We start from the raw sequence: 15,042 nt of genomic DNA on the forward strand, positions 1-15,042 counted from the left end.
TCAGTACTATTTTTTTTTAAAAAAAATTAAGTGATAGAATGTCTAATAGACCCTGAAAACAGAGAGGAGATAACAGGGTTGGTTTTGCTGCAGTATACCTTGCAAATACAGCCAATGTATAACCTATGAAGCATTTCAGCTTGACTAATCAAAATAAAATTTCCTTCCTGATATAGAATCCAGAGTGCTTTTATATGATTATTAAAATATTTGTAAATTCTAAATTCAATTTATTTTAAGTTTGTTTCAAAATATTTCTTCCTATCCACATCAGGCTTGAGTTCATTTGGGGGTAACTACAATCATGTAGCTACCCATTTTGCACAAAGGACAGCTCCTGCTAATATCAATAAGTATATTATTTAGAAAAAAGAACCTAATAATTTAAGTTAAAAACATCGATTTGCTGCTATAAACACATCCTTAAACTTACCAATCTATCTCTGCAGAAATGTTGTTTTGACTGGAACATCCCTGGTTTAATTCCTTGCTAGCAGACATCCAAATGTAAAATCCATTTTCATTTAGAAAACAGCATAATATCATAACGAAATAGGTTATGAAAAAAAAAAGAAAGCCAGACAAAATCATTAGTTTGTTATAATAATATTTTAAAGGGTTGTAAAATATCATTCAGGTTAAAATTTTAAAAATGAAAGACGATAAATGAGGGTTATCATGGATGAGGGTTGCTTGGTTATTGAAGAAATATACTGTCAAACATATTGTATTTTAAAACATTTTAAGATCTTAACATGGGATATTTAGAACACAGAACTAAATGAACTCTTATGCAACATAACATATATAAGAACATATCCTTGCTTAATTATGTATTTTTTAATATACCAAAAACAAAACAAAACAAATAATAAAAACACTCATATTTCAAAGGAGTTGCTATGAAGATTTTGGCTGGCTGCGAATTATGGGAATGTAACCATGTAAGTCAAAGGGAGGGGTGAGGCACAGGATATCATAATATCAATGCACAAATATTACAAATTATGTAATTAGCATTATTACAGAATTAACATAATTTGCATGACAACATGGTTTTGTTCACTATCATTGTAAATTGTACTGGATGCTCACAGATTTAATGAAAGGTGCTTTTCTTCTAGCAAAGTTGGTTCAACTCAATTTAAGAAAATAATGTCGTGTAACAAAGCAACTCAATATGATTTGTTTCATATTGAGATAACAGATAGTTCTGAAGAGGGCCAAGGTATAGAGGGATTTCTGGGTTAAATCATACACGATTTTAAATTGTATCTGAAAGCATATTGCTAACCAATACAGAGCCCACAGCAAAGTTATTGGCATGTAAGCATTTTTATAAAGGCCCATTATCAGAGATAGAGATAAACAGTCATAGACTATATATATATAAACGGTGTGTGCGTGTGTGTATCTAAATCTAAATCTAAATCTAAATCTAAATCTAAATCTAAATCTATCTATCTATCTATCTATCTATCTATCATCTATCTATCTATCTATCTATCTATCTATCTATCTATCTATCTATCCAGACAGAGAGGTGTGTATATGTATGTGTGGTTTTTTGTATGTGTGTGTATACATACATACATACATACACAAACAAACACACACACATACACATATATATATCATATATCTATTCCATAGATAGATAGATAGATAGTTTATACATGCACACACACAGAGAATATATAATGAAAAATCTCTGTCTGTCTGTCTGTCTGTCTGTCTGTCTGTCTGTTTCTTTGAGAAAATTACTTAAAACCCCATTGACTTCATAGACAACTAGGAATTCATTTGATAAATTTACTAATTGAAAAATACCAATTGATCTACAATATAATTATAGAGACTTCTGTTAGTAACCATTTTAAATGATTCATCATGCTATATAAATGAACTGATAAGCAGCTGGTTAATATTTTTTTGTAAAAAAAAATCATGAATGTACTAAGAAAACCTCTGCTTTCTGCTTTATGTACATTATATTTTGCAATGCCCTGTAAATATTATATATTTATTCAATTCTGCTGGAAATGAGTGATGCAGCCTGTATGATTAGAGAGAAGCTGTAATGAGAACCCATTTTCTATTTAAGCAACCAAAGTTGCTCTGGGATCTGGGATAATATTTGCACAAGTTAGAATTATGACAAAAGTGCTTAAAAATACAAGAAATAGGAAGAAGAGGCTTAGGCCATGGTATCTAAAATCTAGCATTTGAAACTTTAATATTCTTTTTCAGTCTTAAATTTAATGCACTTTACTAAAGCAAACAAACCCAAGCCACAATTATTCTTCCAGTTGAGGAAAATGTCTATATTAATCATAATAATCATATTCTAATGGTATGAATTCAAAGGCACAAAATCCAAACTCAGTATATATTAAAGTCAGTCTCATTCAAATCAGTGTATCTTTTAAAACAGGGGTGTCAAACTCAAGACCCATGGCCCAGATGCAGCCCACGATGACACCGGATGCGGCCTGCATGGCCATCCTGAAAACTGTAAGGGTCCGGCCCGCGTCACTTCGGCCTGGCCCACGCCATCCCAATCTGTGCGTGTGAGCACAAGCCCAGTTCTCCATTGTTTCCAGTGGGGAAAACAGGACAAAGCAAGTGGGGAAAAATATTTTCCTTCGCTCTATTTCCAGTCTGAATTAGACCATGGCAGGATCCCTACAGGAGAGCCCATTTAAGGATTATGTATATAGAAAAGCAACTAACTTACCTCTGCTCTTAAACATTAAAGTTGTTACACATAAAAAACAGAGGAGCTCTGATCAACTATCAGAGCCATCATTTTGACAGTTTTGCACTGTCAAAACTGTTGTACTGTTGTCTGTGGACACCCCCATGAAATGCAAGCATGGGGTAAACTGAGCCTGGTGTGTTCTCAGTCTTTTAAGTGACCACAAACAACTCGGAAAAGTGGCATTTGATCACAAGGCGAGCAGGCATCGAGAAATGTTTCCCCTTTTGCATTTGAGCATCCAAGAAGGGACAGGAAAGAAAAAGAAAAAGAAGAAAAGAGGGGAAGGAAGAAGGAAGAAGGAGAATGAAGAGGGAAGGAAAAAGAAGAAAACGGAAGAAGGAAGGAAGGAAGGAAGGAAGGAAGGAAGGAAGGAAGGAAGGAAGGAGATAATGAGAGAGTGAGGGTTTGAGGAAAATCCTGGCTTACCACTTGGCCACCAGCAGCCTTGCTGCCTTTTGCCATCCCCTTGTCCCCTCCTCCTGACCTCTCCTGATGGTCTGCCATCCTATCACTGAGGATGCTTTGGTTACAAAGCTGTGTCTCCTCGCAAGGAGAGAGAATGGGCCTCCCTCTGACCCACACACTTTGCCCTCCCGCACACAACATGAGCAACTTGGCCAAGGAGAGCGAACACAGCAGCAGTGGGAGCTGGCCATGCCCACCACAGCCATGCCCACCACAGCCACGCCCACCACAGCCTCCCCGAAGTCAACCACAATCCTGATGCGACCCTCAATGAAATTGACTTTGACACCCCTGTTTTAAAAGAAATGTTTTTAATTGTTTAGGACATTTTGTACAAAAACATATTTCCTTAGTAATAGTATGGAGCCAACCAATATGCTTGCTAAATAGAAAAATAAACATTGTCAGAGTTATTAGTAGCCTCTTTCAAAAGTAGTAACAGAATAAATAATACAGGGGGATGCAAAATCCTTCAGTAAACATTCACAAAAAAGATATTCAAATCAACTGCTCGATTTCAAATCAAATCATGATTTATTTGACAAGAGGAAAGCCAACTTCACCAGAGCCATAGGCTGCCAAAAGCACAGCTGCTCCCGTGCTTGTTTTCCTATTTTTCCACCTTTATTATCGCCTTTGCTGGATTTTAAAATTAGGGGCAAAGAATGCCTTTCAAATGAATTCAGATGAAAAGTGGTTCCATATCAAGATTTAATATTAATTAATGACACCTACAGGGATAATGTATTAAAATGCATGCATGCAATTTTGTTAAAAAGCATTGTTTCTCAAAAGAAAAAAAAATCTCATTAATATAAATGAACCTTGGGGGGACAGAATCTGAACTTGTTTTCAAATTAACAGAGGCCTAAAATAAAACAACAAAAAGAAAACAGGCAAATACAAAGAAACAACTGTAATTTCTAATTCAGCCTGGCTCTCTATAGGGCAGAATCCTATTTTTTAATTATTATCGACAATCTACTTAGGTTTTGGACTGTGTTTGGATCTTCCTTTTGGGTGCCAATCACAATATAAAAACGTTAATGTCAAAACAAAGATATAATTAGTAGTAATTCTGGGAAGGTATGGTGATTTAAACATATATTATCCTCCTGACTTTACAACTTTTACATTGGAAAAAAATATGAATTGGAAATAGCTGCAAACTATGTGCCAATCTCATATTTAAATATTAGAAATTTTTCAGTTAACCTAGAAAATAGCACAGCTATACACAGGAATAATAACGATATCCCTGGAAACTGCTAAGATATCTAGTAATGGGAACTTCCATTCACACCACACTAGTTTGCAGCAATCTCCTGGTTCCTCCTACTATTTTATTCATTAATTTTTATTTATTAGATTTATGTGCCAACAGTCTCATATACCAATATGTCATCTACTTGGTTGTTCTCTCCCAAGAGATGAGATTCAATATGGACATAACTGTCATTTTTGAAATAATTATTTCAGTATTATTAGGTTATAAGCAGTGCATTTTATATTCCAGCTATTAAAATAAACAGCTCTGGCATTCTTTCTTTCTTCTTTCTTTCTTTTTCTTTCTTTATTTGAATTTATATACCGCCCTACTCCCGAAGGACTCAGGGCAGTGAACAGCCAAAAGATAAAACACACATAATACAAAATTTAAAAACAATGTAAAAGCACATTAAATAATTTGGCCCAAACAATTTAAAACACCCCTATTATTTTAAAACAAATTTAAAATTAACAATTAAAAAGGAGGTTAGGCCAGGCCAGCCTGTTGAAATAAACATGTCTTGAATTCTTTGAAGAGTTATGATCCTAGAAGATACAATAATTATGGGAAACAAATACTAACTTTTTCATTAAAATCACTGCAATTTTTTTAAAAAATATACAGGATAAAATGTACAAATGATGTTTTTATTGGTCTGTTAGAAGTATATGATCAAAAGAAAAGGGAACTATAGTTAGATGACTGAGAATATTTAGATTGAGCTGTGATGCATTTCATCAAAGTGATCAAAGTAGTAAATTTCTAAAGTTTAATAAAGTTTCCTGTATACTGTATCTGTTTGAAACATAATTAAAACAAAGGCAATAATAAGGGAAGGGAGATACCTCTAAAATGATAAACTGCACAAAGTAAAGTACCTATGCAATGTCTAATTTCTCTACAAAGTCAAGCTAATGCTGTGAACTTCATCTGAAGCCAATACTAAAAGTTTCTTTTTCTTCCCAATACTATAAATGTGTGACCAAGACAGAGTTGCATACATAACTGTATGTTTGCATATGTTTAGGCATCCTGTTTCACAGCTACATTCCAAGGACAAGACAAAAATCCAATTAATTTTAATTGAATAAATAATTACTGGATGAGATTGTCAATATAAAGGCATCACATGTCAATAAATCCCTTAAGACAGAAATGGATACACAACTGTGTTTGCCTATTTCTATAATTCTGAAGCTACATTCCAAAAATAAAACAAGGACTAGGGGAAAAAAAGCAATTATTTTTAATTGAATAAATAACTAGTGAATAAAATTGTCAATTAAAAGCACCTCATTTTAATAAATTCAATAAATCCTCCCCAACTGCATTTAACAATAATTCAAACCATTATTTCCTAAATATATGCACATGCACTCACACATATTTGCGAAGGATGAAAGGAAGGAAGAAAAAGAAAGAAAGTTGAAGGAGCAAAATAGGCCACTATTGAAGTGACTGGAAGAAATAACTGAGCAGGGAAGGAAAGAAAGCGCACAAGATTTTTTTATAGAAAATTCAACAATGTTGCTATGCTTAGCAGGTGCAGATGTATACATGCATATTCTATAGTAAATTTAATGTCACTTACTCCAGGTTAGAATGCATCGCCTTCTTTTACAATGGGAATTTATCTGTTTTTCTCAGCTTATTCTACATGATGGTAATAGAAATCTTTGAGGTAATAGAGATGTCATTCTCTCCCCTTCCCCTCCCCCATGTAGTTTGAAAAAATAAAAAACACCTCAACAGCATAATGCATGGGTGTCAAACTTGCCGCGTCAGGTGACGTTTCATGGCATTTTTCCCATTTGCGGAGCTGGGGTGGGTGTGGCCTACCTGTGACGCATCTGGCCTGTGACACCCCTGGCATAATGTATATTGGGTTGTGAGGCAAATAGAGGTAGTCCTCAACTACCTATGTTCTAAAAAACAGTATGGCCAATGAAATTGTACACTGTATTAACAGAGGAATAGATTCTGGATCACATGAAGTGTTACTACTGCTTTATAACACCTCGATAAAACCACACTTGGAATACCGCATAGTTGGGTCACCACAATATAAAAAAAGATGATGAGATTCTGGAAAGAGTACAGAGAAGAGCAATGAAGATGATTAGGGAGCTGGGGACTGAAACTTATGAAAAACAGTTGCAGGAATTGGATATGTCTAATCTTAGAAGGACTAGGAATGACATGACAGCAGTGTTTCAATATTTGAGGGGCTGCCACAAAGAAGAAGGAGTCAACCTATTTTCTGAAGCACCAAAGGCAAGACAAGAAGCAATGGATGGAAATTAATCAAGGAGAGAAACAACCTAGAACTAAGGAAATTTCCTTACAGTGAGAACAATAAACCGTGGAATGGCTTGCCATCCCCAGGAGGCTATTAAAAAGAGACTGGACTGTCATTTGTCTGGAATGGTATAAGAGGCTGGACTAGAAGACCTCCAAGGTCCTTTCTGACTCTGTTATTCTATTATTTTAACTTACAACCATTCATTATAGTGACCATTTGAATTTACAATGGCACTGAAAAAATGACTTATAACTATTTTTCACACTTACAACCACTGAAGCATCCTCATGTTCACATGATCAAAATTTGGGTGCTTGGCAAATGGCATGTATTTATGACAGGTGCAATGTCCCGGGCCATTGCGATCACCATTTGTGATCCAGCCAGCTTCTGAAAGCAGTCATAGGGGAAGCCAGATTCACTTAAGGACTGTGTGATTCACTTAAGAACTGCAGTGATTCACTTAACAACTGTGGCAAAATTGGTCATAAAATGGGGCAAAACTCATTTGCCTTGCTTAGCAACAGAAATTTTGGACTAGCTGTAAAAACCTTGGCGCATTTACTCTATATGTACCATTGGTTTCAATAGCACTTTTTGTAATCTACTCATTATGCAATCCTGCAAACACAATCAGGGAAGAGTTGAGAGTATGTTAGCCTGTTTATTGTTCTATTTAGTCAAAGTAAATGCAAAATCACGATTTAGCAGTACATATACAAGCTTGAATGAATTCAATCAAAGCAATGAGCTTGGGTGCCCTTTTCCCTCTCCTTCAGCAGTCTTTAGTTTTCTTTCTTGTGAATGTTAGCTTGCCATTTAAAAAAAAAAATCAAAGAGTGGAATTTGAAGTAAATGATTTGAAATTCCCTTCTTTAGAATCAGCGATTTGAAGCAATGCTGTATTCAGATCTAACAAAGCCAGTTTTCATGAAAAAATTAAACTAAACTTTAAAATGTATCTCTTATGGAGCCAAGGGCATCACAGTATTAGTCTCTTTTCCTTATTGTAAGCAAAGGCTTATGCAGAGAGATTTAAAGCAGGATAGTGCTTTGAAGGGAAAGTTTTTTTTCTGCATTTGGATAAACGCTCCCGTTGCAAACCAGTAGTAAAGGTAAGTAGAACCCACCCCTGCTGAAGACATCCATTATAGTGCCAGTCCCTAAGCAGACAGTAGTGGTATCTCTTAATGATTATAGACCAGTAGCTTTAACATCTGTTGTCATGAAATGTTTTGAGAGACTGGTGTTGAACTATATTAAGGCTAGTCTTCCATTTACTTTGGACCCATACCAATTTGCATATAGGGGTAATAGATCAACTGACGATGCTATGTCTATTGTTGTCCATACTGTATTGAATCATTTGGAACAACAGGGAACATATGTAAGGCTGTTATTTGTGGATTATAGCTCTGCCCTCAACACCATTATATCCAATAGGTTTTCTTAAAATGTCCAATTTGGGTATAAATCAGAGGATTTGTTTGTAGTGTTATGTGAATTTCGTTGTATGGGTATACTGTGTATATATGTACAATGACAATAAAGTTATACTTACATGCAAAAATCCCTTTAATAAAACAAAGTTAGGTAAGTCCTCTGAATAATATTAACAGCAGCAATAATAGCTGCAATGTCAACAAGATGGATAATAACCAATTAAAAACAAACAAAATACCAGAATGTGAGGGACAGCCAATAGTTATACATATTTTCATAATAAAAATGCAAAGAAGCAGCAGCCAAATAAAGTAAACACACAATCTCATAGTCAAGCCCTATGTCCTGGAAAAATAATTAAACAATAATTGAAATAAATATAAGTCCTTCAACAAGGCAATTTGAAAGCTTGTTAGATGTCTAGCCAAAGATCAGATTTTACAATATTGCCCAGCTCTATTCAACTTCTTCCATTACATCCCTTACTGGAAAAAACATGTTTTCAAAATCTTTTTAGAAGTATTAAAATCAGTTGTTGTTTTTCAGGGAGATCAGAGCCTCGGTGCTTGAATATCTTTGGCTGTGAAAAAGGGAGAATAAAACACTTCCCCAAACACCTGCAATACTGCATAGAGAAGGATAGCAAGAAGTCCTAAAAAACCAAAACAAAGTTTGAAGAAACTTGTGATAGATGGGCATAGGAAAACCAGAGAAGAACAGCATGAACAGACAACACACACACACATACACAAAAACAATACCTAAACTGACTCAGGGGGGAAAGAACTAAAGTTCCACAAATAAACTGTTATAACAGTAAAGATCTGACATAGGCCAAGCTTCATCATGTATCTCACTGCCTCTAAAGTCAAGAAATGGAGGAGCTGATAAAGATATTCATGATAAAGGGCTTCCTGTCTGGCTTCCGTCGCCGCCAGACGACGCCAGCCCCGTTGCCTGTAAAGAGCCGCCTTTACATCTGAAAGGCGGCTTGAAAAACTCCATTCCCTGAGGGAAATGTGAGACAGAGCAGGCGAGGGCAGGTAGAGCTTTCTGCGAAGTCCCCAGAGTTTTTTTTTTACTCTTGGGGACGAGCAGGTTGTGGCTCCCTATTTCCGCTCGCCGCTGCTCCGGGCTTCGGGAGAACTCTGCCTTTTTGCAGAGCCAGGCGCTGGGACCGGACTAATCAATGAAACTAACAGATCATCTGAATAAGCAGGATGAAATTCGGATCGGGGATCCTAAACTGCAAGTATTCTAACCCCAAGACTGATTTTAAAGTTAAAGAAGAGTGAAAGGAGGAAAAAGGAGAGTTTAAAATGGCGACTGACTGAGGCTTGAGAAAAGCTGAAAGTGAAAGTCCTTCCGTTTGAATAGCTTATAACGTTACAAAGTTACAAAGTTACAAAGTATCTAGCAAAAGTGCTGGTTAGAAGTGACAGGAAAAATTCTTATTTCATGTTTCTTCCTTCTTAGGGATTTGTTATTGATATTGTTTGGAGAGAAGTCTTTTTCTTTAAAAGGAGAAAGGAAAAAAAATCTTTTGTGTGGCAGGATGGCACTAAAACTGACAAAGCGAGATAACCAAGCCATGGGGGGGGGGGGCTCTCCCATTTATAAATCGCATGAACAAGTTGAGAGTTTGCAGATGCAGAAGAATGGCCTCATAGACCTAAAGAAATTTTTACTGGAGGAGATGGCAAGACATGATAAGACTGTGAATCTGAATCTTGAAAATTTTAGACAGGAAATTAAAGAGTTGATTCAACAAAAGTATGATATTCTGAAGCAACATATGAAAAGTTTTATAGAAATAATTCTGAAGATGGATGAAATTATAAATTCAAAAATAGACACTAAGGAAGTTGATGATAAGATTTATAATTTGGATAATAAAATACAAAGAATTGAAAATGATTTAATAAGGATTCAAGAAAAAAGCTCAGAAGTAGAGTTTAAAAAAATAAAGGAAGCTGACTATAAGACTTACAATGTGGATAATATAAAACAAAGGATTGAAAATGAAACCACAATAATGCAATTCAGAGTCATGGAATTTGCGGTTAGAATTAGGGGAATACAGGAAGATAAAAGACAAGATTTGAGAAAGATGTCTGCTGAAATTCTGGCTGGGATTTTAAAGGTTAGCCCTGAAGATGTATCCTGCAAGATTGATAAGGCCTACAGAGTTAATTCTTGGGTGGCAAAGCAAAGGCAGTTGCCTAGAGATGTGGTGATTTACTTTACTGATAAAGAAATAAGAAATGATATTGTGCAAAAGTCTTTCAACTCCACTCTTGAAATGCATGGAAGGAAGATATGGATATTTAAAGAACTACCGCCTAAGATGTTAAAAGGTAGAAAAGATTTTGGATTTTTGGTGACTGAACTAAAGAAACAAAACATCCCATTCAGGTGGGATGTCCCAGTTGGTATAATATTGAGATATCAAGGAGAATGATATCAATTAAATACTGTTGAAAAAGCGGAAGAATTTTACTATAAGGTTTTCAAAATGGGTTTAACATCTCCACGTATAATACACGAGGGGAATAAAGAAAGGCAAAATCAACAAGAGATTGAAATTCAGGCTAAGCTGATGGAGGTGGAGGTAACGGAAAAACAACAAATTACAGAGGTTTTTGTGGATGAGCCGCTTCTGGATTCTCCTTTGGAGGCTATAGTTGGATTACCTATAAATACAAGAGAGGCGGCTTCGGATTCTAATGTGATGACTTATCAAGCTACAGACCAGCATGGAAACCAAACAGTTGATATACAACTCATAGAAAGGAAACCAGGATGGAGATCTAAGCCACAAAAAGTTAAGAAAAGAAGAAGCAGGTCCTACAAAAATAAAAACTTTTAGACCAAACAACAGTGTAATGCCAGTTACTCAAGAGACGATTGAATATTTAGAAATTTAGTTGAGGCAAAGTATTGGTTTATATTATCCTGAGGAGAGTGACAGATCTCTGTAGTGCTGTACTCTTGGGATGTGAAGATGGCCATAAATTGAGTGGATTGGAATTTTCTATTTTGGATTCTTTGACAAATGGATTACGTTTATGCTGAGCTATAAGGCAAGAGAACTATGGGATTGGGGCATGCAGAAGATCTGGCTGTTACCCCAACATGGAGGTTGGAATTAATAATCTAGATGGATGACATTATAGATGACACTATATGGAATATAAATATAAAGTCACTCGGGTGGTTTCTTTTATATATGAAAATATTTACTATTGATGGGGGCAGATGGTAATTGAAGATACCAAACATACTGTTGGAATTAGGATGTGATGTTACCCTAACATGGGTAATGGAATTAACAATCCAGCCATGAGACATTATAGAAGATATCATATGGATTACAAACTTAAAGTCAATTGAGGATTTTATATATATATGTAAATATTTTTTTTTTTTAGTGGAACGGGTAGAAGAATAAAGATATTGAAAATATTATGTATGTAGACCTGTAGGAAAGTGGGTGGAGATAGGTTAGTTTACTGATTGTTTAGTTTAGGAGAAGGGATGTTATGTTATATTAATATACGTAAAAGATTTGAATTAAGAGATATATGTATGGGGGAGGAGGAAATGGATAGATTATGAGTTGAAATTGCTAAATTAGGATTTATTATATAGTTTTACAGCTGAAAGTTGCTTTGAATGTTGCTTTGAAATGTATAGTATAAGGGGGATATAATGATATTGTTAGAAGGATAGATTATGAGTTGAATAGATGAAATTGCTAAATTAAAATTTATTATATAATTTTACAGTTGAATGTTGTTTTTGAAATGTATAGTATAAGGGGGATATAATAATATTGTTAGAAAGAAAGGGTTAGTATATGGGGGGTGGTACAAAAGGATGGTAAAGTAATATATAATCTGTTATTAATTTGGGTTTTATTTTGGAGAAGCCACAGGGGGAGGGGAGGGGGAGGGGGGGGTTAGGGTGGAGGGGGGGGAAAGGGGGAAAAATTTGTATTTGAAAAACTTTTTCAATAAATTAAAAAAAAAAGATATTCATGATAAAGGACCAAGTTATTTGATGGACTGCTTCTTGCTGAGTATATCTGCCTGGCCTATCACGTCTGGCAGAAGATGTATGTTGCAGGTCCAGTTTACTAAAGAGCTACATCTTGTGGGATCCCAAAGATGAGTCTTTATTGCCATGGCATTTGCCAAATGGAACATGATCCCCCCACTGTGATCAGGCTATTTTTGCAAGTGCTTCAAGATTTGGCTAGTTCATCAGACCTAGAGAGAGATCTCAACTGAGGCAGGACTATTTAATGATCCAATAATCAAATACTACAGAAAAGTACAGAAGTATCAACACAGATGGAAAGACATTGTACAGATAGTCCTTGGTTTACGACCACAATTGAGCCCAGAATTAATGTTGCTAAGTGAGAAAGTGAATTTTGCTCCATTTTACAAATTTTCTTGCCACATTTGTTAAGTCAATCACTGCAGTTGTTAAATTAGTAACACGGTTTTTAAGTGAATCCCCACTTACTTTGCTTGTCAGAAGGTCGCAAAAGGCGACCTTGAGACACTGCAACCGTCATAAATATGAACCAATTGTCAAGCATCCGAATGTAAACCATGTGACCATGAGGTGCTGCAACGGTCATAGCAGCGGTGAAATCCACTTACCTTCGCTACCAGTTTGGGAACCTTCTGTGCATGCGCAGATGGTAAAAAAACAGGATATAATGATGTCCCAGCGGGTGGACGGAGCCTCCCACTGCCGGCGCTACCGATTTGGCGAGAACCCAGGGAGGGATTTCACTGCTGGGTCATAGGTGTGAAACAATGATCATAACTGCCGTTATAACTTTGAACGGTCACTAAATGAACTGTTGTAAGTCAAGGACTACCTGTATTTCGGTCATCATATAGAAAAATAGTGCATTATAATGTATATTATGTGAGATATAGTAGCAACAACAACCAATCTTCTGGTCTCCTTAACAGCGGTATTTTACTTTATCAACAATCTGATAATTAAGATTTGCCTGTAATATTATAGTCCTCTCTAACTGCACATAATGAAATGTGAAATTGGATGACAAATGACAAATGACAATTAAAAATATGTTAGGAGATCATATATTATGCATGACTGGTCTTAGTAAAACAATTTCTCAGGCATTTTGAGAGAAAAATTAAAAGATTACCATCCATGTTGCTGATATGGATCATCCAGAAGCACCCGAACTATATATAACATGCAGCTTAAAAGTTTGAGTGAAAAATTGAATAAGCGGATTCTCAGGCCTGTTGGGGAAAAAAAGGAAAGTGAATCAAACTAAATTAAGGAAAGAATACTTTCAAGTTACTAAACTGACTGAAAAGTAATATCCTTGGATCTGTCAAAAATTGTCTAAAATATTTAGAATGTTAAAATATTAATAAATGTATTGATTTCAACTTTTACAAAACTATTTCCCCCTTATCTTTAGACTACCTTCCTTCAAGTGGGAAAAAAGGAAAGAGAAAACAGATTAAAGCATTAGTAGACATCCAACTCTATTCTTTTTCTTATTCATGCAGAATCAATTTACTCATTTCAAAAAAAGGGGGGGAAACAAAAGTAGGTAAGCAAGCAACAACAGCCACCTGTGAATAGCTTAAATCGACAATGTTATTGACTTCCACTTATATTACGAGAGTCTCTGCAGACTGCCTGCTGTTCCCTGGGAACAACCAGGTAAGGTTTCATGGGGAAAGGGTTGAGCCTTATGCCTCTTGATGCTACACAAGGACTCAAATTAATCCCCCTGTGGCTGGCAGTTTCCAAACATTAGGGTGGAATGGGACAACTTGCCATGGCCAACTCACTGTTGCCAATTCACCACAGCCAACTTCCCACAGGACAACTCACGAGCACCGCCCCGTGCCTCGTTTTGGCTTCCAGGTTGGTGCAGAAGGCTTTCCAGGCCCAAAACGGGGCGCAGGGGCAATGCGCAAGCCCCCCCTGCCCCATTTTTGGCCTGGAAAGCCTTCTGCACCAAACTGCCCCCCCATGTATGTGCCCCACCTGCTGCACATGTGCATGCACATTCCCACATGCGCCCTGCCCCCCCGCACATGCTTGGAAGAGACCCAAACACCAACTGGCTGGTAAGAGGCGGAGCTGGGCTGGGCTGACGGCTGGTGTGCTCACAGAGAGGGCTCTGCATGCCACCTGTGGCATGCATGCCATAGGTTCGCCATCACGGTCCTAGACCCACATTAGGGGGATCCACAGTGATGGCTAAGGGTTTCAAAATGGTAGGTATAAACTAGATAATCAAAGCCACACCCCTTTTTAATGTGTATTACATTATTCGCATTGTAAAAAAAGGAGTGAGGGTTGGATCATCTGGTTGCATCTATCACTTTGAAGCCAGTACCTGCCACTTCAGACACTCTCAACTTTCTCCTGGGATGAAATCATGGAAATGAAACTACTCACATAAAACTCAAGCTAATATGTCTTGTCCTCCATCACTAGGCCAAAGAACAACAACTTGCCTATGAGGCAGAATCCATAAAATGTTAATTGATCGTTGTTACCTTTATTATTTTGCACAATTTATTTATCTATGGAATACTGTGGAAACAATGTAAGTTATTTAAAGTACACTACTGTGGACTAACAGTTCATAATCTTTGCAATGCAAAAAAGTAGTCATGGATACAATCTTATGAAGCAATGTAAACATTTCTGTAGCACACCAAGTTAAATACAATTAAGTTTCAAATGTACTGTACATTTAAAGTGAGAAGATGGGGCGTT

General features: G+C 36.3%; 1 protein-coding gene across 3 annotated transcripts in view; it reads right to left on the reverse strand.

The window, feature by feature from the left end:
• Positions 1-15,042, reverse strand: part of KCNT2 (potassium sodium-activated channel subfamily T member 2) — a 239,178-nt gene that overhangs the window by 123,366 nt on the left and 100,770 nt on the right. For all 3 annotated transcript variants that reach the window (XM_070939305.1, XM_070939304.1, XM_070939303.1), the window contains exon 3: positions 13,439-13,538. In XM_070939305.1, coding sequence (XP_070795406.1) covers positions 13,439-13,538 — 100 coding nt within the window. The remainder of the gene's footprint in view (positions 1-13,438; positions 13,539-15,042) is intronic.

Source organism: Pituophis catenifer, unplaced genomic scaffold (assembly GCF_029215685.1).
Source record: "Pituophis catenifer annectens isolate HBS135680 unplaced genomic scaffold, rPitCat1.0.hap2 SCAF_3, whole genome shotgun sequence".
In the NCBI taxonomy this organism is placed as follows: Eukaryota; Metazoa; Chordata; class Lepidosauria; order Squamata; family Colubridae; genus Pituophis; species Pituophis catenifer.